Below are 22,404 nucleotides of genomic sequence, written 5' to 3'. Positions count from 1 at the left end.
GTATAAATTAGTGTCATGTGTGAATCATTGAAGACAACAGTGTTGAATTTTTAGGGGTCTAGATTTTATTGGTCACAGTACACATCAGTGGGTGTTAAATCAATGCACTGTGTTCATACATCTGAACACACTCAAAGAATACACGCACACAGTAGATTGGCACACTGAGTATAACATGTTGTGACAGGCTCCTGTCGCTCTGCCACTTAGTCAAGCAACCCAGACCAGGTCATGTTGACGTTATTGGCATCATCTTAATTTCACATGGTACTCTAATCTATGGAGTTTGTACAATAAGATCTAGTAAATGGATGCTCCAGAATAGATGTTTCCTTGTCTTGCTTCAACACAGTAATAAAGCATGTATTCCCAGTACAGTGTCACTAGTTGGCCCCAGGGAGAACTTCAGCAACACTAACATGGTATTGGTGTAAATCGACTATGAACTGTGAAATGAACATTGTTCTGATTAGGTGGATGGGGTCATTACTGGTAAGAACAAACACACACTAAATCAAATCTAAAAACAAGGTAAAATTGTTGCTACAGTTAAAAACTAAAAACTCTTTAGCCAATTCAATGACATGTTTACAGCAGGCCTTAGCAGTTCCACCATTTGTTGGGGTGTTTTCAGTAACTACGCAAAAGCATAATAAAAAAATCACATACATGTAGGGCTTGGCAGAAATCAATGATTCTACAAAGGAAGCAAATGGCTGATCTCTGCTCCATTCAGCACAAAGAATATTCTCCAGGTATTCTACAGCTCATTGATGTCATCACCTGTGTAAATACAATTACAAACAGCAACAGGGTTTCACCAAGAACATTGTCAAGATGTGGTTGGTGTGGTTACTAATAGTCTGAAGGGGTGGTCACACAGGCCAAACAAATTGCACCTCATTCATTCCTTAATCCCTTGACCACACAAGATTCCATCTTGCCATGCTCCAAGTTATTATTTTGTACCCTAATCACAGTGGTTCGGACCACTGACAGTGTCCTATGAGAAACTTCTGGCAGCTATGGCTGGGGATGAAGTTAGTCGGTGATAGACAGATAGTTCCACCATCAAAACTTGTGAAAGTGCCTGCCATTTTCCAAACAGTTTCCAAAGATGACTTCCCAGATGGTTATGTGTAACAAACCATCTGGTGAGTCAGGTTATGAAACCCTACCCTAGCACCGAAAACCTTCTGGTCCCCGCTTATTTCGCCACAGCACGCTAATACATTATTCACCATGAATTTAGGTGTAACTGCCCCTTAACAGACAGTCAATCAACCCTGGGTCTAATATGTTACATTACTGGAAAAAGAGCTATTCAAATGTGTATTGATGTGATTTGAAGCAGCATGTTGAAGGAGCGATGTTAGGAACTTACCCTCAGCGCACGGAGAGCTGTAGTCGCTAACCGCCACATCGCCTGAGGAGACACTCAAATTTAGACTTCATTTATACACTCAAAACCATAATAACGATTATGCCTGAAACCCTGTTCTGTTTCCATCTCTCTTTTTCCTTTTCTATATGAGTTCATACTTGTCTGGTAGTAGTCGTAGACCTTGACCACAGCAGGTTTGAGGTTCCTAACTGGAAGGTCCTCCTGGATGACCAGGATGTAAGACTGGGTTTCCTGCTGCTTGAGCTTGAAAACACGGTTAAACATTAGAGACTGTTGATTTGGTTTTCAGTATTGGGTGGATTTGCAGTTATGGCAGTAAACAAGTCCTTTTTGACACTTTGACTGTTCTGAAATATTCTAAAACGTTAACAACCATGCATATTAGTCCAATCGAAGTGCTATGAAAGATTTGTGAAACTCTTGAAACCTACCCCGTCGACATAGATGATAACATGTCCGTCCTCCTCATCGACACGCTTCACTGTGCTGGACTTTTGCAGCTGACAGAACAGAAGAGAACAAGTTAGTAAAAATATAGAAGAGGATTTAACAGAAGCAGTATTTATGTATGCTCTTGGTACTAGTTAACTGTATTTCTACATTTGAACTCACAGGTCTGAGGGAGCTCTTGTCTAGGATGAAGCCAGAGAGAAGCTTGACGTTGATAATGACCATGTTGGTCTCCTTCCGGCGACCGTTGTACCTAAAACACACAAACGTTTTAAACAAACTTCATCAACTTCTTTCTTCTTGGGTAGTTCTTCAAGTTTGTACAGCTTTATGGGCTGTTAGATGTAGTTGTCCATGGCTTGGGACCCAGTACCTGACATTCACAGTCACAATGAGAGAGGGTTTGGTGATGTTGCACAACCCAAACACCTCAGTCGTCACGTTGAAGGCTGAGAAGTCCGGAGGAGGAGGGATGTTGTAACGCAGAGCCATCTGAAATAGGAACAGTGGATTACAGTTCAGTCAGTTATGCTGTATGTTGACATCACACACACACCCACAGTATTTGTAAAACTATCAACATGATGCAGATAAGAAGAATCACAAAGCATATGTCTCACCTGGAGGAAGACACAGCTCTTCCCTTCAGCCCTGATCTTGTAGTCCCCGGGCACCTCCCCTAGTGGAGACTCCTGGTACAGCAGGCGGTTGTGCTGGTCCACCTTGAACTCTTGCCTCGAGCCCCCAGTTGAGGTCACCACCACTGTACTGGCTCCCTCCGGACTGTAGGTGGCAGCACCGTACCTGGCCAGGGCCTGTAGCGCCACAACTGTATCCTGGTGAAAGGCAGGCAGGTTGGTACTGATAACCATTATACCCAGATAGGTTTAAAAGTTTGGATGAATTGAGTTACAGTCTACCTGTGTGGAAGAGAACCCTCCATAAGGGTTCTGTTGCTGGGCCAACCAGCGGACGATGCTGGATGAGTAGTCCAGGCCGAAGCCCTCCATGGCCGGTCCCGAGAGCAGCGCCAGCAGCACGTATGATGTCATCTCCACCTCAATGGAGTCCAGGCCCTTCCCAGAAGCCTCAGCTCTCTCCCAGTGGCGAGTGCCGTCTGCGAAGGGAACTAAGGTTCAAGGCTAAAAATTCACCACCAGACCCAACGATATGTATCAACGCTAGCCAAGCAACCACCTAGCATGCAAGACAACAAGACAGCCATCAAACCAACCATCTCAAGAGCCAGCCGGCCAGGTACCTGTGGTTTTGGCCTTCAGGTGCAGGTGTGTGATGAGTTTGCTGCGCGTGTCCTGGTCCCCGGACAGTGAGAAGGTGTAGGAGAGCAGGGCTGTGGTGTACAGGTTCTCCAGTGGGGCAGCCACTGCCGTCTTTAGGCAGGCCAGACACCGGTCCACCATGGGGTCCTGGTGACACAGCAGCACAGAAGCACTCAGCTCCACTCTGCCTGTCTAACACATACCTGTACAGCACAGGACTGCATTCTAGCACGCTATGCTAAATGGAACAGCGTGCTGTATCTCTATTAGCATAATGACCAGAACTGCAAGGGTTTTGGATCATTGTAAAGTTGTGGAGAGTGGTGATCTGTAGATGGGGGTTAACTGGGTTTACACTCACAGTGGTGTTGAGTCCCAGCTCCAGCAGAGCAGCAGTGATGTAGGCAGTCAGGGACACGTCATCACTCACACCTCCCTGAAAACAGGAAAAACACAGTTAGCAACTCTCAGAAGAATAAGCAACACTATCAGCCAATCACAAGAGAACAGGGAACAGTCAGCCAATAACAGTCTTGCTTAAGAGATTGAATTTGCCTGCTCCCTCGCCCTCCCCTTCACCTTCATGCCATTGTGGAAGAGTTTCCCCACAGAAGCAATGCAGCCATCAGGCTGCTGAAGACCAGCCAACCAGGACTTTGCCTTGGCGATGTGGGCGGGGTCAACAAAGATGAAGGGCCGTGCTCCTCCGAAAGACTTCATCACAAAGGATGTCAGCCTGAGGTCACACAGAAAACACCTGAACTTGAACTGTGCACTTCATTAACTTTGTCTGGGATGTAGTCACCATTGACTCGTACAATCCAATCTACAAACGACTCCAGTATCCAAAGATTTGTTTTGTGTGTTGGGTGTGAGAGGGAGTTCAGACTCACCAGGTGTTGCCAGACTCATCACTCTTGCCGAAAGCGCTATATGAGCCATCATCATGCTTATAGTTGAGCTCCCTTTGGTAGCCTGCAAGAACATGGTGGTTTACTGCAGTTTGCAAGCCATCCATCTATAAAACCATCCTTCCAGCTCCTTCATCCAACCATCCATCCTCTTGGCCCATCAATCCATCTATTTCTCCACCAAACCACCCAAACTTCTCCCAGTGTGACTCACCACTCTCCAGGAAGTGTGTGGCCTTGTCTTGGACCTCAGGGGTCAGTTGCCTGGTGCTCTGCAGGTACGTCAGGATGTAGATGTTTGGTGCAAACAGAACCATGTTCTGCTCGCCACATCCATAGGGCATGGCCAGAAGACTGTCCAGGTTCTTCATGGCTCGACCCATCAGGTCACCTGGGAGGGGAGAACCGGTCAGAGACCGGACAGTGAGTAACGTTGTAGAGAGGAATCAACTGATGACTGAACAGCTCAAGTTAACGTGATGCTGTAACCCTGTCTATATGACAAACATGCAAGTCTACACAATGAAACATCTTCCTATCTGACATGACATGCAGATATTCCAGAGGCAGGAACTGCAGGAATATGTAAAACACCAGATGGTTCATAAGGGTTAGAGATTAGGTATATGACAAGAACATTGTTTTTACCTAGGACAGAGATGGAAGCTTTGGGTGATCCTTCCACAAACTCTTCTGGCAGCTTCAGAGAGATGTCCCTCTCTACTGGACCCTCTGGAAACAGCAGACACACACATCAACAACAACCTTTTTAAAAGCAACACTCCTAACCGATATCTGCAAACCGTCAGATGCTGCGATGACACCACCAGTTTCAGAACACCTACCTGCAGGGCAGAGCAGAGCGTTGTGGCTCAATGTAACCTGGGTTCCCTCTGCCTGGAAACAAAGAAGGATGAGAAAAGGAGTAAAGATACAGTAAACTAACTCAGTGACATTAATAAAAGACTGAGAAAGTAAAGGACAAAACAAACTTGAACGCACTACCTTGAGTTTGTAGTACTCACCTCCACCAACAGGGGTCGGATCACCGTGTCAATGCGGCCCTTCTCAGGCAGCGTGGCAACCTCATTGCCACAAAGATCCTCCGTCTTCAAAGCCTCTGCACTCACCTTCACACTCATCTCCCCTACACACACACACACACACATATTAACATGCATGTCTAGTTACGGAGACACCAAATCTCTTGGTACACAGGAAGAGACATCAGTATGCAGGTCGAGCCTAAAGTACCTCACCTTCACAGGGGGTGTCACTCTTCTCATGTACTATGGATTGACAGCACCCCTTCTCTCTTACCTCCCTCTGCCTACTCTCTATCACCCCTTCTTGCATACAGTTGTACACCACTCACCTCCCTCCTTTTAACCCTCCCCCACCCCTTCCTACTATGACAGTTGTACACCACTCCTATCCTGGGTGTTTAGCGGGTTCCTGGAAGCTGCGAGTGGCTCACCAAGGGCAGTGGGGGTGATGATCCAACGGAATGTTCTGCTCTCGTCGGCACACAGACACACCTGGTACTGGCAGCCATCACAGATCTTGGCGCTAAACTGGTCAGATTCCGGCAGAGTCACTTTCACCTGGGAGGAGTCAGATCACAATAAGGATAAATACACGCCATTGCCAATGGAGGAAAAGTAAATTGCTCAGGCACACAGACATGGGACCTTTGCGTCAAATTACCCCACGTCAGATGTCATACTGTACCATGATGCACTTGGAGAGGTAGTTGAAGACGGTGGCCCGGAGGATGAACACCTCGCCACGGATGACGGAGTAGGGCAGGGTGAGGCTGAGGAAGAAAGGCTGGAAGGCAGTGAGGGCAGTGTCGGGGGCCAGACCCAGACCCACAGAGGACGTACAGAAGGCCCCAGCAGCCCACTTAGTGATGGTGTCAGGAACCGTCTTCTCTAGCGTCACAGAGCCCGAGTCTCTGCAGCACAGACAGGCCCAGCCAGGTTAGTCTATGAGCTGGTCTCTACAAGGTATTATGTTCAACATAATACATTCTTCTTTTTTATCATCACCAGTATTAGGACGTAATCTGAGTGAGCCTACCCAACAGGCACCAGATCCCAGATCCAGGTCTCAGGGAAGTAGGTTCGCACGGTCTCCAGCGATTCTTCTGCTCTTCCTCTACCACCATCTGCATAGTATCACATTTTAATGACACACTTTTGTGAGGGGTCAAGGGGAATACAGGGTCTGGGGGCACCCTCTCCTGGGAGGTAGGCCTAAGGACGCTTAATTGATGGGATCAAGTAAACAGGTGTGACTCATATTCCTGATTGTGCTTGCTTTAAAGGTCCCGATTAGATGAAGGAAAGGGGGGAGTGGAGCTGGAGATATACTCGGCAGACGTCGGTTGAGGGACCGCCTGTTGTTTCGCCTAGTACGGCAGTGTGCCTGCTAGTGTTCTGGCTCCTCTGAACCCAAAAAATATAACCGAAGTGTTGCTGCAATTGTCCGTCTCATCGTCTCGTTTTTGCTGTCCTGCACCCGGGGGAAAGTATTCGGTATCGGAGATAGCGAGTCGTCACACTTTATATACAAAATGTCATTCAAGAAGTTTGCCATGGTTAAACCAAAGAGCTGCTAGATATAGTTGTTTTAGGTTAAAGACTCGTTTTAACTTACAATTGGGAAACTAAGATTATAAAGTTTAATCAATACAGAAATATTATCTATATAAGTGTGGATGTAAACACTGTTATATTGATTATTCCTGATTTAATATTTCATCCACAACACCGTATCATTCAGTAACAACTGAGGAAGAACCTAACCACCAAACAATCATGTTGTGATTACTTACCAGATTCATCCATGGAGTCATATAGCATATCATTTCTTTCCAAAAAAGCACGACAGTTAAAAGGTCTTTTCACATCAGAGTTGGTGAGGATTTTAATTCCCACACCCTGGAAGAGGAAATCAAAGAGGACCTACATCAGGAACTAGACACGTCTATCTGGTGAGTTTGTTTACCATCATGACACAAACCCAGTACTCAACAACAATGGAATAGCACTGTTGTATCAGCATTATGATTTTTAACATGTTGGATGAACTTGGTTTACAACTCAACAATAAAAACGTGCTCCATAATGTAATAAATGAGTGCTATACATAAATAAAAGTCCTTCTCATAACACACAGAATGCCAACTCTCATTTTAAAGATGCACTCTCACTTTAAATATGCTGTAGACATCGTTCATCTCCTCATTAGGTTCATAGAAGGAACGTTTCTTGCGGCTGGGTGGGTCATCAGCTGGTTCTTCATCTACTTCTACTTGGGGCACTAAAGACAATTCTATCATTTGCAGGCAGGGGTATGGTTCATGGTCGTCTATGGAGTAATGGTAGCCAGTCAGCTTATCGACTGGTAACAGCTTGTACACCTGCACAGATAGAATGATTCATAGGAAACATGTTAGTTTGTGGTCAGTGTGTTAGGTCAGAGTGTGAGGTCAGAACAGTTGTCTGTATGTGGTCAGAGTGTGGTCTCGCTGTGTGGTTACACTGTGCAGTCAGAACATACAGATTTAACACTGAGCTCCTTTTCAGGCTTCAGCAGCAGGACAGACTGGTCGATGGCCCTGATGGAGCAGAGAGAGCCAGGCGCAGCCTGCAGGCTCAGGGACGTCTTCTCCCCAGGGAGCTCCTGAGGCAACGAGAAGCTCAGAGAAACCTGCACACAGACACACATCATTATGTACAGAGTATGCACCTGCACACAGTGGATGTGGAGAAGATGACATACTGTATGGATGGACTGACTATTACTGTAACCCGGAGCCTACCTTGTTCTTCAGGCAGAGCCTTATGGGGAAGTCCTGGCTGTCTGCCACAGCCTCTCCGCTGGGCATGACTGTGTACACAACCACCTGGGCGAAGGGTGCAAGGTCTACCATCTTCTGAAGGGGTACACTCAACTCCCCTCTATTTACTGGAGACAGAGGAACACACAAGAAGCAAATGGAAATGACTTCTCGCTCTAGGTCACAGTACAACGTCAGACTGTCTGGTAATTTAGTGACAGATATTGACTGTACCTGTCTGCTCCGTCACAGTCACAGGTATGCGTCCATGATGCACAACGCTGCCTCTTGACATCACCTGCAACCACAACACAACCGACTGTAGTACCACAAGAGATTGCAATTTGGGCCCCCCCCCGCATTTTGGTTGAAGGTCCTCCCCCCCATTGGGACCCTGGGTAGTCAGTCCCACACACACTTTGACGCCCATGTCTGTACTATCTCACCATGTAGAAGAAGTCCAGAGTCTTCTGGCCCTCCTTAAGCTCCTCCCCACTGATGATGTAGGTGGCGCCCACTGTGGCGTCTGTCTCACAGGACAAGGTCTGGCTGGCCTGCTGGATCCTCACAAAGCTCTTGCTCTTGGAGTAGAAGGCCTTGAGACTGTGGTGGGCTGAGCCGTACTCTGGAAGGCGTTGGTCTCTAACATACGGATGCCTGTCCTCTTTAAACCTGGTGCGAGCCTATAGGGAGAGAAACGTGGAGAGGAGAGACAGCTGGGTTGAGGGGACTTTGAACTCCAGGATAGAAATAGAAAAAGAGAGGAAGAAAGGTGGTGGGTTAAAGAAAGAGAAATAAAGTAAAAAGGCAATACAGTAGGTAGAGAGAGAGCAGACCTGTAGGGATACATGTTCACTCCAAAGGGAGGTGTCCAGAGAGAAGGGGACCATGCCCTTGCTGTCTGTGGTCAGGGTCCAGTTATTCACAGGGGCACCAGTCTGCAGGAACAGGTAGACCAGCTCGTTGGCTGCAGGAGACGAGTCTGGGCCCACCACCTTGATCTGTAAACCCACAGGACATACTGGGATGACTGGACTAGAGATGAACACCAGGGCAGGTGGGATCAGTGACCTCTGGATCCATAGAAGCTCAAGATGTCTGCCATCATGCACACAGGCCCCAGAGTACACATTGAAAACAGGACGGCATATTTTGGTTCCCCACCAACACCAAAAACAGATATAATCAGCATCGGCACTGAGAGTAATAAAAGTTGATAATGTGGTCAATAAGATCTCTGTAGTGAGGTCCGCAAGACCACACGGAGCCAACATCTTGCCACACCTGAAGAGTGATTCAATCACATCAGACAAACCTAATCAGCCCTTGTGACACCCTCAGTATGCTGATTACCCACCAAACGCCGATGCAAAGGAACCATAGAATTGGGGGGGGGGGGACCTCCCCAATCTACCTAATCAGCCCTCCTGCTAGCGTGCAAGCTTCAAAGGGCCTGATTTAGACAACACGTCTCCAGCGACCATTGGCTATCCGTTTCGGCGGCAATTTGAACAAAGAACATACCTTTATCAGAACTTTTGAGGAAAGTTCTTGAGACTTCACCTTTACCACAAGAGTACAAGGTGAAGAATTATGAGAGGGATATTTGTGTTATGTTTGTTACTTTGTTTTAATGTTGTGTTCACTGAAATCTTGATTCTAGTAACAACTCCTTCTTCCTGAAAGATAACCACGTCAATCTTGGTATCTACACGAAGCTATCATAATAAAACAATCATTCAACTATATTTTGTAACTGTACCAAGATGTCCAGAACAATATTTGAACCATCGAATGAACCAGCCAGAGATCAGATCACACCTTTGGTAGGTGTGAAGGAAGGAGGGGGGAGTTGAGAACCCAGCTTCCCCCAATCCACATCTGACCCCAGACGGGTCCTCTCTCGAACTGTATAAAGCCCTAAGATGACCATCAATCTCGGACTCCAGCGAAACCGACCATGGCATGAACGCCATCAGGATTGGCCTTCCAAAGGACGTCGCCAAGCTTCTCCTGAGATTCAACTTCATAGTGAACGCGTCACTATCTGGACGTTTCAACAGAAGAACCAAAAACGCAATTCCAAATGCGACTTCACTGAGATCCCGCAGACTCAGTCACATGACCCAGCGCAGCCGCGCTGTGACTTCAGATTCTTCAAATGGACCTTTGGCGCAAACCGCCCTCAACATCATTGATCAACCCCTGATCAAACGTAACTATGGCTAATGCTCTTTCCTCCTCGACATGGCATTGGCGTGAGCTCTGTTTATGATTTGTGAGGATGTAATCATTGACTGTACAATTTCTGTCTTTCTTTAAGTTAGACCATTTCATTCTGTTCATTGAAACCAATCTCTCATATCAAACCCATAATCCAACTTGTTCATAAGATCTGTTTACCTTACTTGAATAAATTCATTGTAAAGATATTTTGACATGCGTGTTCACTGATGTTACGATTGGCTCTACACTTAGAACGAATTCATTCATAAAGATGAGACTGATTATTACATATTAAACATAGGATTCCCTAATGTCCTAAACCAATATTAGGGTGGTGCCCCGAGACTTTATGTTAAATTAAGTATTTCTATCTTTAAACAAGCAAACCCCGCTACATCTCTATAAGATAAATTCTTGCTTCTCATTGGTCACCTTGCCCTGGTAGGGGATGCCTGGCTTGTAGGCTGAAGGGGCGTCCTCAAACGAGACCTTTCTGATCGCGCTGGAGAATGTTGCGCTGCTGCTGCCCTTCAGGACCACCTCTGGAGGAAGAACATGGAAAGGGGGGTCAAGGGTCACAAGGAAAACAATGCTTTTATCCTGCTCCTCTTTCTGATCCCTCCTTCCCCACCTCAACTGCTCCTTCTCTCTCCACCTCCTCCTTCACCCCTTCCCCTCTCGTACCTGTCGCATACTTCACCCTGCCCTCTCCAACCACCTCCCTCCCTCCCTGCCCCATGCTCTCTTAGCTCGTACTTGTCCAGTAAACCTCCATCTCCTCCTCATCTACTGCTCCATCTCCTCCTCTTTCTAACTTACCTGTCCCATACTCCTCCATCTCTGCCTGCACCTGGAAGCTGTCCCGGAAGCCTGACATGTTCAGGTTGAACTGCGTCACATCCACCACTTGTGTTGCACAGCCGCTTTTGTCCGTCTTCACAATCAACCAAACAAAAGAGGAACAGTGTGCTAATATTACAAGAGATACAATCATTTAATTAATCCTATGAATTCCTCATGAGGTAATTAGATGAAATGAATATGCATTAAAGTTCTACAGAGGGACCCAGGCAGGGAACAGTTCCTCACTGACCCCACAGTCATCCATGGAATGAGATAACCTGAGTCAAGCCTAACATACAATCATTTCATATTTCCTGCAGATGTCTAAGTGGTTTTCCTCGTCCAATAGCCAGCGGTATTTGTATCCCTTCTTCCTGCAGACCTCAGCCTTCACAGAGCCCAGGACAGGCTTTCCATACGTGTACCTGAAGAGAAGCAACACACCTGTCAAACTGCCTGGCTTGATGGCCATTGACTGTGTCCTGGTTGACTTATGATGGCATCACCATCTCCATGAGAACTTACTTTCCACAGACCCTGAGAGTGGCCTCTGTGTCCAGGATGGTGATGACGCTGGGTAGCTGGACCTTCACCTCGTACTTAGGAAGGACTGAGAGGAGGGCAGGGAATGAGCACAGAACTATATCCAGACACATACATTGTTACAGACTCTGATAGAGAGTGATACAGTCAATAACACAGACACAAAAAGGGATATACACATAACAACACCATTACAGACACAGGCATAGCTAGAAGGCTGACCATATTCCTTGATGTCGAAGAAATGTTTAATCTGTTTGCCCTTCTCGGTCCAGGCGGTGATGGTGTAGGCACCCTGGGTGGCCTCTGGTGTTGTGGGGTGGGACAAGTCCAGGATGCCGCTCACTGTTGATTGGTTTAGCCACTGAGCGATGCGGTTGGAGTTGGGGTCCTTTGCACCAATCAGAGAAGGAGAAATTGAGAGTTCTGATGGTGAGTCTGTTCTTGTGAAGGTGAGTCTATTTTTATGAAAATGCATGAGTCTTAAGGTGACTAGATTATTTCATTGATTATCATTTGTATTATATTTTCTAGGTTTGTACTTCAATATTAACTGATATTACCTGAAGCTCCACAGTTTGAAACTGTAAAAGAGAGAGATGCAGTGTTAGACATTGTCAGATGGTATATTATGTGTGTGTGTGGGCGAGTCAGAGCCCTCTGTACTCTTCTACACTCCCGCTCTGACTAAATCAACTGTACTCAAGGTCATTGAACCGTCCCAACCTCCCTCCCCACCTCCCAGCACCCTCCTGGATTACAGCACAGCTCCTACTCTCATCCTGTCAACCTTCTTCCCGTAGCTCCATAGAGGTCATAGCTCTATTAAACTAATCACAGACTTGTCAACCCAGAAACACCAGACACACAAAGCAGCTCACCATCTGATTGTGCGGCACAAAACTGGAATCCAGCGAGACGATTCGAAACTGAACTGAAAGGATAAAATAACAGAAGTTCATAGATATGTTACTACAGATTACACTGTGTGTAATCTAGAGCTAGTCTCCTACTCTTCTGGCCAGGTTTGTAGATGGGCTTGTCTGTCTGGACGAGGGTGATGAAGGTGGAGGGTCTGATGAGAATCTTGGCCTTCTTGCTCATGGAGTCCTTCTCTCCGGTCACTGAGACATGGAGGGTGGCCACAGTCTCACGGACCACAGGGGGGACCTGCAAGACACGCATGCACACTTCAGATCTAAGACTCTAGGGTTGTGACACTTATGGTACCAGTACAACAGAAACATGGTACATTAGTGGGTTAGTATGATGAGGCATGTATAGTGACACCAGAGACCCATGGACTTGGGATATCTTCTCAACACAAAGCTGTCTAATTACTCAGGTCAGATTACAGGTAGAGGCAGGTATAACTGATCTCAGGTCAGATCAATGGAAGATGAAGTTATAACTGATCTCAGGTCAGATCAATGGAAGATGAAGTTATAACTGATCTCAGGTCAGATCATGGGTAGATGAAGGGATACCTGGAAGGACACGCAGCGGTAGTAGTCCTGGGAGACCCCAGTCTCCTCCAGCAGGGTGGCGTTGGCCTGCTTCAGCTTCAGGATCACCCTGAGGGAGAGGGGCTCTGTGGGGCCATGAACGTGGGCACACACAGTCTCCATCCCGCCTCCCACCACCTGGGAGCTCATGGTCACCATGTAGATACTGCAGAGGGGGGAGGTGAGGATCATTACGTTATCTGCTTATTTTATAAGTTGACAAAATAAAACATTTTAGACTTTACATTTCATGTCAACAAACCTGTCGCGTCGCAGTTAGTCATGGTGCACTAAGATGTGAATGATTTCAACTACAATCTAGGCGTGCATGCCCACCCTCATTTAAGGTGCGCAAAGAAAATACATTAACGATTTAACGCAATATTAAACAGAGTTGTATTTTTTAAGCATACTTTCATGTTTGGTGCACTTTTTTCATTTTTTACTTACGATTCATTGAAGTTACGCGATGTTGCAGTTTGCAAAAGGGCAGATGCGATCACAAGAAGGACGCTGAGCACTTTCAAATTCGGACGCATCGCTGTTGTCACGTTTCTGGCCGCTGCAGATACGCTCCTCATGGGCACTTTCCAAAATGTGTTGGCAACTCACAGTCCCTCACGAATGTCAGAAAACGGTTCTTTTCATACTTAACTAGTCTACACTCCCCCCTGTCGCTCCCAAAACGGTTGGCTCCCAGAAGTCTCCTCCCTCCCTTCTTATCATCCCTTAAAAGTGTTTGTGAGAATTTGTGTGCATATTGACTAATATTGTATTGCGAAATGTGTCCCTGAACCCAGGGTGGGGGGGTCAGAGGTCAGCTGTGGTGCCCAGTGGGCTGTTTTTCTACCTATCCTCTGCTTAGCCGCATGCTTGCCTTGGATCATTTATGTTCAGTGCAAGGTAGGTAGGTGATCAGGACAGAACATTGTGATCAGTCTTGGCCCATAGGGGAAAGGGGTAGATGTGTGTTCATATGTGGGGTTTATTTTTGGCGGACGACTGGTCACAACATGCTGTGTGCAGAGGTTCATATCCTGACCCTGAGGTGGTGATATGCTGTTTTCTTTATGTCAATTCTTATTGAAAGGATGCCCCAAGTCAGGCATCATTCAAATATATCAGATGTCATTATAGGAAGTGACAAAATACCTAAATATACTCTTCTTACTGCCTTTTCTCTCCCTTCATCCAAACGGTTCTATGACCATCGGTTGAGAACAATTATTTTAATTTTTTCCACTTTATACTGTATAAATTAATGACATTTTATTTATGAATCATTGAAGACAACAGCAGTGTTGAAAATGAACTTTTTGTCTTTGAAGAATTTTATTGGTCACAGTACACATCAGTGGGTGTTGAATCAATGCCCTGTGTTCATACATCTGAACACACTCAAAGAATACACGCACACAGTAGATTGGCACACTGAGTATAACATGTTGTGACAGGCTCCTGTCGCTCTGCCACTTAGTCAAGCAACCCAGACCAGGTCATGTTGACGTTATTGGCATCATCTTAATTTCACATGGTACTCTAATCTATGGAGTTTGTACAATAAGATCTAGTAAATGGATGCTCCAGAATAGATGTTTCCTTGTCTTGCTTCAACATAGTAATAAAGCATGTATTCCCAGTACAGTGTCACTAGTTGGCCCCAGGGAGAACTTCAGCAACACTAACATGGTATTGGTGTAAATTGACTATGAACTGTGAAATGAACATTGTTCTGATTAGGTGGATGGGGTCATTTCTGGTAAAAAACAACAACAATAAATCAAATCTAACACAAGGTAAAATTGTAGCTACAGTTAAAAACTAAAAACTCTTTAGCCGATTCACTGACACTTTTACAGTGGGCCTTTGCAGTTCCACTATTTGTTGGGGTGTTTTCAGGAACTACGCAAAAGCATGAATAATCACATACATGTAGGCCTTGGCAGAAATCAATGATTCTACAAAGGAAGAAAATGGTTGATCTCTGCTCCAATCAGCAAGAAGAATATTCTCCAGGTATTCTAGAGCTCATTGATGTCATCACCTGTGTAAATACAATTACAAACAACAACAACAGGGTTTCACCAAGAACATTGTCAATATGTGGTTGGTGTGACTGGCTACTAATAGCCTTAAGGGGTGGTCACATTCAGGCCCAAAAAAATTGCACCTCATTCATTCCTTAATCCTAGAGATCACGACCACACAAGATTCCATCTTGCCATGGTCCAAGTTATCATTTTGTGCCCTAATCACAGTGGTTCGGACCAGTGACAGTGTCCTATGAGGACCTATTGGCAGCTATGGCTGGGGATGAAGTTAGTCGGTGATAGACAGTTCCACCATCAAAAATGGTGAAAGTGCATGCCTATTTCCAAACAGTTTCCAAAGACGACTTCCCAGATGTGATTTGAAGCAGCATGTTGAAGGAGCGATGTTAGGAACTTACCCTCAGCGCACGGAGAGCTGTAGTCGCTAACCGCCACGTCACCTGAGGAGACACTCAAATTTAGACTTCATTTATACACTCAAAACCATAATAACGAGCATGCCTGAAACCCTGTTCTGTTTCCATCTCTCCTTTTCCTTTTCTATATGAGTTCATACTTGTCTGGTAGTAGTCGTAGACCTTGACCACAGCAGGTTTGAGGTTCCTAACTGGAAGGTCCTCCTGGATGACCAGGATGTAAGACTGGGTTTCCTGCTGCTTGAGCTTGAAAACACGGTTAAACATTAGAGACTGTTGATTTGGTTTTCAGTATTGGGTGGATTTGCAGTTATGGCAGTAAACAAGTCCTTTTTGACACTTTGACTGTTCTGAAATATTCTAAAACGTTAACAACCATGCATATTAGTCCAATCGAAGTGCTATGAAAGATTTGTGAAACTCTTGAAACCTACCCCGTCGACATAGATGATAACATGTCCGTCCTCCTCATCGACACGCTTCACTGTGCTGGACTTTTGCAGCTGACAAAACAGAAGAGAACAAGTTTGTAAAAATATAGAACAGAATTTAACAGAAGCAGTATTTCTGCATGCTCTTGGTAATAGTTAACTGAACTCACAGGTCTGAGGGAGCTCTTGTCTAGGATGAAGCCAGAGAGAAGCTTGACGTTGATAATGACCATGTTGGTCTCCTTCCGGCGACCGTTGTACCTAAAACACACAAACGTTTTAAACAAACTTCATCAACTTCTTTCTTCTTGGGTAGTTCTTCAAAGGAGTCATTAACTGCAAAACCGAGTTTACCGTGTCATAGTTGGATAACAACAGGTCGGTGGGTAAAATGGACATACAGTGAACCTCAAGTCCCATTGACACCTCTTTCCTATAAAAATCTCACAATTAAAAAAATGTAGCTGTAAAACGTTCAGTTTCAAAAAATTCACAGAGTTCACGTCGACTCGGTGCCTCCACCCTATTTTGCTCTGGTCTGTACCTTTGTCATGCCCCCAAAGATTTCTCAGACACTAGTTTAGCTGCGCGCTGCTTTGTGTACTTCCACAGGAATTACAAAGAAAGTTTGGAAGTTTAAAATGATTTAAACACAATCGACAATTTAAAGAAGGATTTGCTAAGCCGCTGTTGCTGAAAAGAGGTGCTGTTCCAACCGTATGCTCATCACAAACGCAAGCTGTAAGTATTGATTGACAGGAGAGTGATTCGTTCATTTTCTCGTGGCCGAGATAATAAAAAAAAAAAGTAAAAACAACAAAACCTGTAATTATCACTTGTGAACAAATCTCATTCACGTCTTACTGTACTAAACCAGAGCCCGTCTACGGAGAGCCTGTCCACTCCCTATTAAAGGCCATATGGCAGGTTAAACACCACTGTTGATTAATGGGTACATAAAGCATTCAAGATATGTATATCATTTAAAATATCTCCAAATGGTGTCTCCAAATGGTGTTAAAGACAAGTTTTTGTCATTTTTGGTGTTAGCATTAGCATATTAGTGCAAATCGGCGATGACGTCACGTTGGGGAGTCGTGGAGGAGAGAAGCCTCAGCCTAGTACTCAGCCTAGTAGAACTATGGCGACTGACTGGGATGAAGAAGAGGTGGCAAAAACTACTAATGTGTATGATGGTCCGCAGCCGTATAATTTCGAACCAAGTAGACATGAGAGGGCAAATGAGGAATTGCCGAGACCTGATGGCCGTCAAAGCCAATTAAATGGATGGTCCGAGGAGAGTTGGTGAAGTGTCCTGGTGAGTTGCTATCATTTAGCAACGCAGCAATGATCTTTGGAGCTAGTCTACGAACAGCAGTGCACATATACAATTTTTTTTACTGTCACTATCTAGTGACAGTGATCATTCAGGGCCTGACATTACATTTTTGAGAAACTTGTCCTTTGGACAAGTAGCCCTACATTTACGTTTCACTTTTCCATGCACAAAAGTCACGTCCGGGTAAAGATTTTGCCTTTGACCAACGAAGATGAGCTGTAATATTATACAAATGATAACAATTGAGGTGTTATAAAAAATGTTATTTGTTACATTAAACATTTACACAATTTCAGCAGAATGAAACACTTTCTGTTATGTACTGTATTGCAGCTTAGTCCCAATATCTCTACAGACCGTGCAGCTAATTTAATGCTCAACACTTGAACGGGGGCTTATTACTTGAAAGAGGAATTACTGCGTCTTCTCAGTTACACTATCAGGGCTTGGAAATACTGTGACTTGCAAAAGTAGGCAAATGGCTAGTAGAACATAACATTTCATAATCATTTCAGTCAATCAAACAGCTGACGTTCACAGTATCGTTCATCAGGCAGTAATACAGTACGTTCTGTTCACGTTAACCAAAATTATAAACGTGTTCATGAACTTTCGTTCAATGAACGTGTTCAGGCGCAACACTGGATTTAACCCCTACTGGAGAGAGTTGTGGGAGACGACGATGATTGGTCAAAGTTGCGGGAAAATTGCCGCGATTGGTTAAAATTGCAACGTTGCGCTGAATTCGCGGGGAATCGTTGAATTCGCGTGAATTGCTGCGATCGCAACATCGCAAATTCCTGAAGGGTCTGTCAAACTAGCTAGAACATGAAATGTAGCGAACTACCAAGCTTGTCTAAAGACACGTTAGCATGCTAGCGCAGCTAGCCTAGAATACCGTATTTCTTATATTAAACGCCGCCCTCAATTAAAATAAATGTTATTTTCCTGACTGTGTTTCGTTCAAATAAATAACCAGTGTTGTCATGTAAATCTACAATTCACGATGCATGTTTGGCTATGTAGCGTCTTTGCTCCGCAGCTTCGCTTGTTGTAAACCAACGAATCAGTGCGCAGGTCATCTATATATTCATGAGCATACCATGAAAGGGAGAAAACCTCTCGTTTTATTCCAGGGCTATTTCACAGTGTGCATCAGGGCGCATAGAACAGCACCCGGGCCATTTTCAGCCCAACCAATGTTACCCTATTCGGTGACCTTAAGGAACAGTGTGAAATACCCTATAAAATCAGTAAATGACCCCTTTCAAGTTTGTACATCTTTATGGGCTGTTAGATGTAGTTGTCCATGGCTGGGGACCCAGTACCTGACATTCACAGTCACAATGAGAGAGGGTTTGGTGATGTTGCACAACCCAAACACCTCAGTCGTCACGTTGAAGGCTGAGAAGTCCGGAGGAGGAGGGATGTTGTAACGCAGAGCCATCTGAAATAGGAACAGTGGATTACAGTTCAGTCAGTTATGCTGTATGTTGACATCACACACACACCCACAGTATTTGTAAAACTATCAACATGATGCAGATAAGAAGAATCACAAAGCATATGTCTCACCTGGAGGAAGACACAGCTCTTCCCTTCAGCCCTGATCTTGTAGTCCCCGGGCACCTCCCCTAGTGGAGACTCCTGGTACAGCAGGCGGTTGTGCTGGTCCACCTTGAACTCTTGCCTCGAGCCCCCAGTTGAGGTCACCACCACTGTACTGGCTCCCTCTGGACTGTAGGTGGCAGCACCGTACCTGGCCAGGGCCTGTAGCGCCACAACTGTATCCTGGTGAAAGGCAGGCAGGTTGGTACTGATAACCATTATACCCAGATAGGTTTAAAAGTTTGGATGAATTGAGTTACAGTCTACCTGTGTGGAAGAGAACCCTCCATAAGGGTTCTGTTGCTGGGCCAACCAGCGGACGATGCTGGATGAGTAGTCCAGGCCGAAGCCCTCCATGGCCGGTCCCGAGAGCAGCGCCAGCAGCACGTATGATGTCATCTCCACCTCAATGGAGTCCAGGCCCTTCCCAGAAGCCTCAGCTCTCTCCCAGTGGCGAGTGCCGTCTGCGAAGGGAACTAAGGTTCAAGGCTAAAAATTCACCACCAGACCCAACGATATGTATCAACGCTAGCCAAGCAACCACCTAGCATGCAAGACAACAAGACAGCCATCAAACCAACCATCTCAAGAGCCAGCCGGCCAGGTACCTGTGGTTTTGGCCTTCAGGTGCAGGTGTGTGATGAGTTTGCTGCGCGTGTCCTGGTCCCCGGCCAGTGAGAAGGTGTAGGAGAGCAGGGCTGTGGTGTACAGGTTCTCCAGTGGGGCAGCCACTGCCGTCTTTAGGCAGGCCAGACACCGGTCCACCATGGGGTCCTGGTGACACAGCAGCACAGAAGCACTCAGCTCCACTCTGCCTGTCTAACACATACCTGTACAGCACAGGACTGCATTCTAGCACGCTATGCTAAATGGAACAGCGTGCTGTATCTCTATTAGCATAATGACCAGAACTGCAAGGGTTTTGGATCATTGTAAAGTTGTGGAGAGTGGTGATCTGTAGATGGGGGTTAACTGGGTTTACACTCACAGTGGTGTTGAGTCCCAGCTCCAGCAGAGCAGCAGTGATGTAGGCAGTCAGGGACACGTCATCACTCACACCTCCCTGAAAACAGGAAAAACACAGTTAGCAACTCTCAGAAGAATAAGCAACACTATCAGCCAATCACAAGAGAACAGGGAACAGTCAGCCAATAACAGTCTTGCTTAAGAGATTGAATTTGCCTGCTCCCTCGCCCTCCCCTTCACCTTCATGCCATTGTGGAAGAGTTTCCCCACAGAAGCAATGCAGCCATCAGGCTGCTGAAGACCAGCCAACCAGGACTTTGCCTTGGCGATGTGGGCGGGGTCAACAAAGATGAAGGGCCGTGCTCCTCCGAAAGACTTCATCACAAAGGATGTCAGCCTGAGGTCACACAGAAAACACCTGAACTTGAACTGTGCACTTCATTAACTTTGTCTGGGATGTAGTCACCATTGACTCGTACAATCCAATCTACAAACGACTCCAGTATCCAAAGATTTGTTTTGTGTGTTGGGTGTGAGAGGGAGTTCAGACTCACCAGGTGTTGCCAGACTCATCACTCTTGCCGAAAGCGCTATATGAGCCATCATCATGCTTATAGTTGAGCTCCCTTTGGTAGCCTGCAAGAACATGGTGGTTTACTGCAGTTTGCAAGCCATCCATCTATAAAACCATCCTTCCAGCTCCTTCATCCAACCATCCATCCTCTTGGCCCATCAATCCATCTATTTCTCCACCAAACCACCCAAACTTCTCCCAGTGTGACTCACCACTCTCCAGGAAGTGTGTGGCCTTGTCTTGGACCTCAGGGGTCAGTTGCCTGGTGCTCTGCAGGTACGTCAGGATGTAGATGTTTGGTGCAAACAGAACCATGTTCTGCTCGCCACATCCATAGGGCATGGCCAGAAGACTGTCCAGGTTCTTCATGGCTCGACCCATCAGGTCACCTGGGAGGGGAGAACCGGTCAGAGACCGGACAGTGAGTAACGTTGTAGAGAGGAATCAACTGATGATTGAACAGCTCAAGTTAACGTGATGCTGTAACCCTGTCTATATGACAAACATGCAAGTCTACACAATGAAACATCTTCCTATCTGACATGACATGCAGATATTCCAGAGGCAGGAACTGCAGGAATATGTAAAACACCAGATGGTTCATAAGGGTTAGAGATTAGGTATATGACAAGAACATTGTTTTTACCTAGGACAGAGAGGGAAGCCTTGGGTGATCCTTCCACAAACTCTTCTGGCAGCTTCAGAGAGATGTCCTTCTCTACTGGACCCTCTGGAAACAGCAGACACACACATCAACAACAACCTTTTTAAAAGCAACACTCCTAACCGATATCTGCAAACCGTCAGATGCTGCGATGACACCACCAGTTTCAGAACACCTACCTGCAGGGCAGAGCAGAGCGTTGTGGCTCAATGTAACCTGGGTTCCCTCTGCCTGGAAACAAAGAAGGATGAGAAAAGGAGTAAAGATACAGTAAACTAACTCAGTGACATTAATATAAGACTGAGAAAGTAAAGGACAAAACAAACTTGAACGCACTACCTTGAGTTTGTAGTACTCACCTCCACCAACAGGGGTCGGATCACCGTGTCAATGCGGCCCTTCTCAGGCAGCGTGGCAACCTCATTGCCACAAAGATCCTCCGTCTTCAAAGCCTCTGCACTCACCTTCACACTCACCTCCCCTACACACACACACACACATATTAACATGCATGTCTAGTTACGGAGACACCAAATCTCTTGGTACACAGGAAGAGACATCAGTATGCAGGTCGAGCCTAAAGTACCTCACCTTCACAGGGGGTGTCACTCTTCTCATGTACTATGGATTGACAGCACCCCTTCTCTCTTACCTCCCTCTGCCTACTCTCTATCACCCCTTCTTGCATACAGTTGTACACCACTCACCTACCTCCTTTTAACCCTCCCCCACCCCTTCCTACTATGACAGTTGTACACCACTCCTATCCTGGGTGTTTAGCGGGTTCCTGGAAGCTGCGATTGGCTCACCGAGGGCAGTGGGGGTGATGATCCAACGGAATGTTCTGCTCTCGTCGGCACACAGACACACCTGGTACTGGCAGCCATCACAGGTCTTGGCGCTAAACTGGTCAGATTCCGGCAGAGTCACTTTCACCTGGGAGGGGTCAGATCACAATAAGGATAAATACACGGCATTGCCAATGGAGGAAAAGTAAATTGCTCAGGCACACAGACATGGGACCTTTGGCTACCAATGCATTGTGGTGGATTTGCGTCAAATAACCCCACGTCAGATGTCATACTGTACCATGATGCACTTGGAGAGGTAGTTGAAGACGGTGGCACGGAGGATGAACACCTCGCCACGGATGACGGAGTAGGGCAGGGTGAGGCTGAGGAAGAAAGGCTGGAAGGCAGTGAGGGCAGTGTCGGGGGCCAGACCCAGACCCACAGAGGACGTACAGAAGGCCCCAGCAGCCCACTTAGTGATGGTGTCAGGAACCGTCTTCTCTAGCGTCACAGAGCCCGAGTCTCTGCAGCACAGACAGGCCCAGCCAGGTTAG

At 46.1% G+C, this 22,404-nt stretch overlaps 2 protein-coding genes across 3 annotated transcripts in view; both read right to left on the bottom strand.

The window, feature by feature from the left end:
• Window positions 1–79: 79 nt before the first annotated feature.
• On the bottom strand, window positions 80–13,632 carry LOC134029338 (alpha-2-macroglobulin-like). Its single transcript, XM_062473427.1, has 36 exons — window positions 13,461–13,632; window positions 12,993–13,176; window positions 12,519–12,675; window positions 12,387–12,439; window positions 12,069–12,089; window positions 11,728–11,896; window positions 11,488–11,572; window positions 11,261–11,387; window positions 10,939–11,053; window positions 10,552–10,661; window positions 8,730–8,894; window positions 8,340–8,576; window positions 8,128–8,191; window positions 7,876–8,021; window positions 7,614–7,763; window positions 7,264–7,473; window positions 6,886–6,991; window positions 6,129–6,228; window positions 5,778–6,003; window positions 5,524–5,650; window positions 5,072–5,193; window positions 4,892–4,943; window positions 4,695–4,778; window positions 4,261–4,437; window positions 4,029–4,110; window positions 3,715–3,871; window positions 3,497–3,571; window positions 3,117–3,282; window positions 2,776–2,972; window positions 2,476–2,691; window positions 2,229–2,347; window positions 2,018–2,108; window positions 1,837–1,905; window positions 1,543–1,648; window positions 1,385–1,426; window positions 80–783 (listed from the first exon to the last, which is right to left on the bottom strand). The coding sequence occupies exons 1-36, from the start codon at window positions 13,589–13,591 to the stop codon at window positions 761–763; spliced, it is 4,461 nt and encodes a 1,486-aa protein (XP_062329411.1). The 5' UTR covers window positions 13,592–13,632; the 3' UTR covers window positions 80–760.
• A 679-nt stretch (window positions 13,633–14,311) lies between these two features.
• The window catches only part of LOC134028745 (alpha-2-macroglobulin-like), a 15,843-nt gene continuing 7,750 nt past the window's right edge, over window positions 14,312–22,404 (bottom strand). For both annotated transcript variants that reach the window (XM_062472517.1, XM_062472518.1), the window contains exons 19-36: window positions 22,149–22,374; window positions 21,869–21,995; window positions 21,419–21,540; window positions 21,239–21,290; window positions 21,042–21,125; window positions 20,608–20,784; window positions 20,376–20,457; window positions 20,062–20,218; window positions 19,844–19,918; window positions 19,464–19,629; window positions 19,123–19,319; window positions 18,823–19,038; window positions 18,576–18,694; window positions 16,079–16,169; window positions 15,912–15,980; window positions 15,618–15,723; window positions 15,460–15,501; window positions 14,312–15,054 (exon numbers count right to left, since the gene is read on the bottom strand). In XM_062472517.1, coding sequence (XP_062328501.1) covers window positions 15,032–15,054; window positions 15,460–15,501; window positions 15,618–15,723; window positions 15,912–15,980; window positions 16,079–16,169; window positions 18,576–18,694; window positions 18,823–19,038; window positions 19,123–19,319; window positions 19,464–19,629; window positions 19,844–19,918; window positions 20,062–20,218; window positions 20,376–20,457; window positions 20,608–20,784; window positions 21,042–21,125; window positions 21,239–21,290; window positions 21,419–21,540; window positions 21,869–21,995; window positions 22,149–22,374 — 2,131 coding nt within the window. In that variant the 3' untranslated portion in view covers window positions 14,312–15,031. The remainder of the gene's footprint in view (window positions 15,055–15,459; window positions 15,502–15,617; window positions 15,724–15,911; window positions 15,981–16,078; window positions 16,170–18,575; window positions 18,695–18,822; window positions 19,039–19,122; window positions 19,320–19,463; window positions 19,630–19,843; window positions 19,919–20,061; window positions 20,219–20,375; window positions 20,458–20,607; window positions 20,785–21,041; window positions 21,126–21,238; window positions 21,291–21,418; window positions 21,541–21,868; window positions 21,996–22,148; window positions 22,375–22,404) is intronic.

The sequence above is a fragment of the Osmerus eperlanus genome, chromosome 11 (genome assembly GCF_963692335.1).
Source record: "Osmerus eperlanus chromosome 11, fOsmEpe2.1, whole genome shotgun sequence".
In the NCBI taxonomy this organism is placed as follows: domain Eukaryota; kingdom Metazoa; phylum Chordata; class Actinopteri; order Osmeriformes; family Osmeridae; genus Osmerus; species Osmerus eperlanus.
This window is presented reverse-complemented; position numbering and strand designations above follow the sequence as displayed.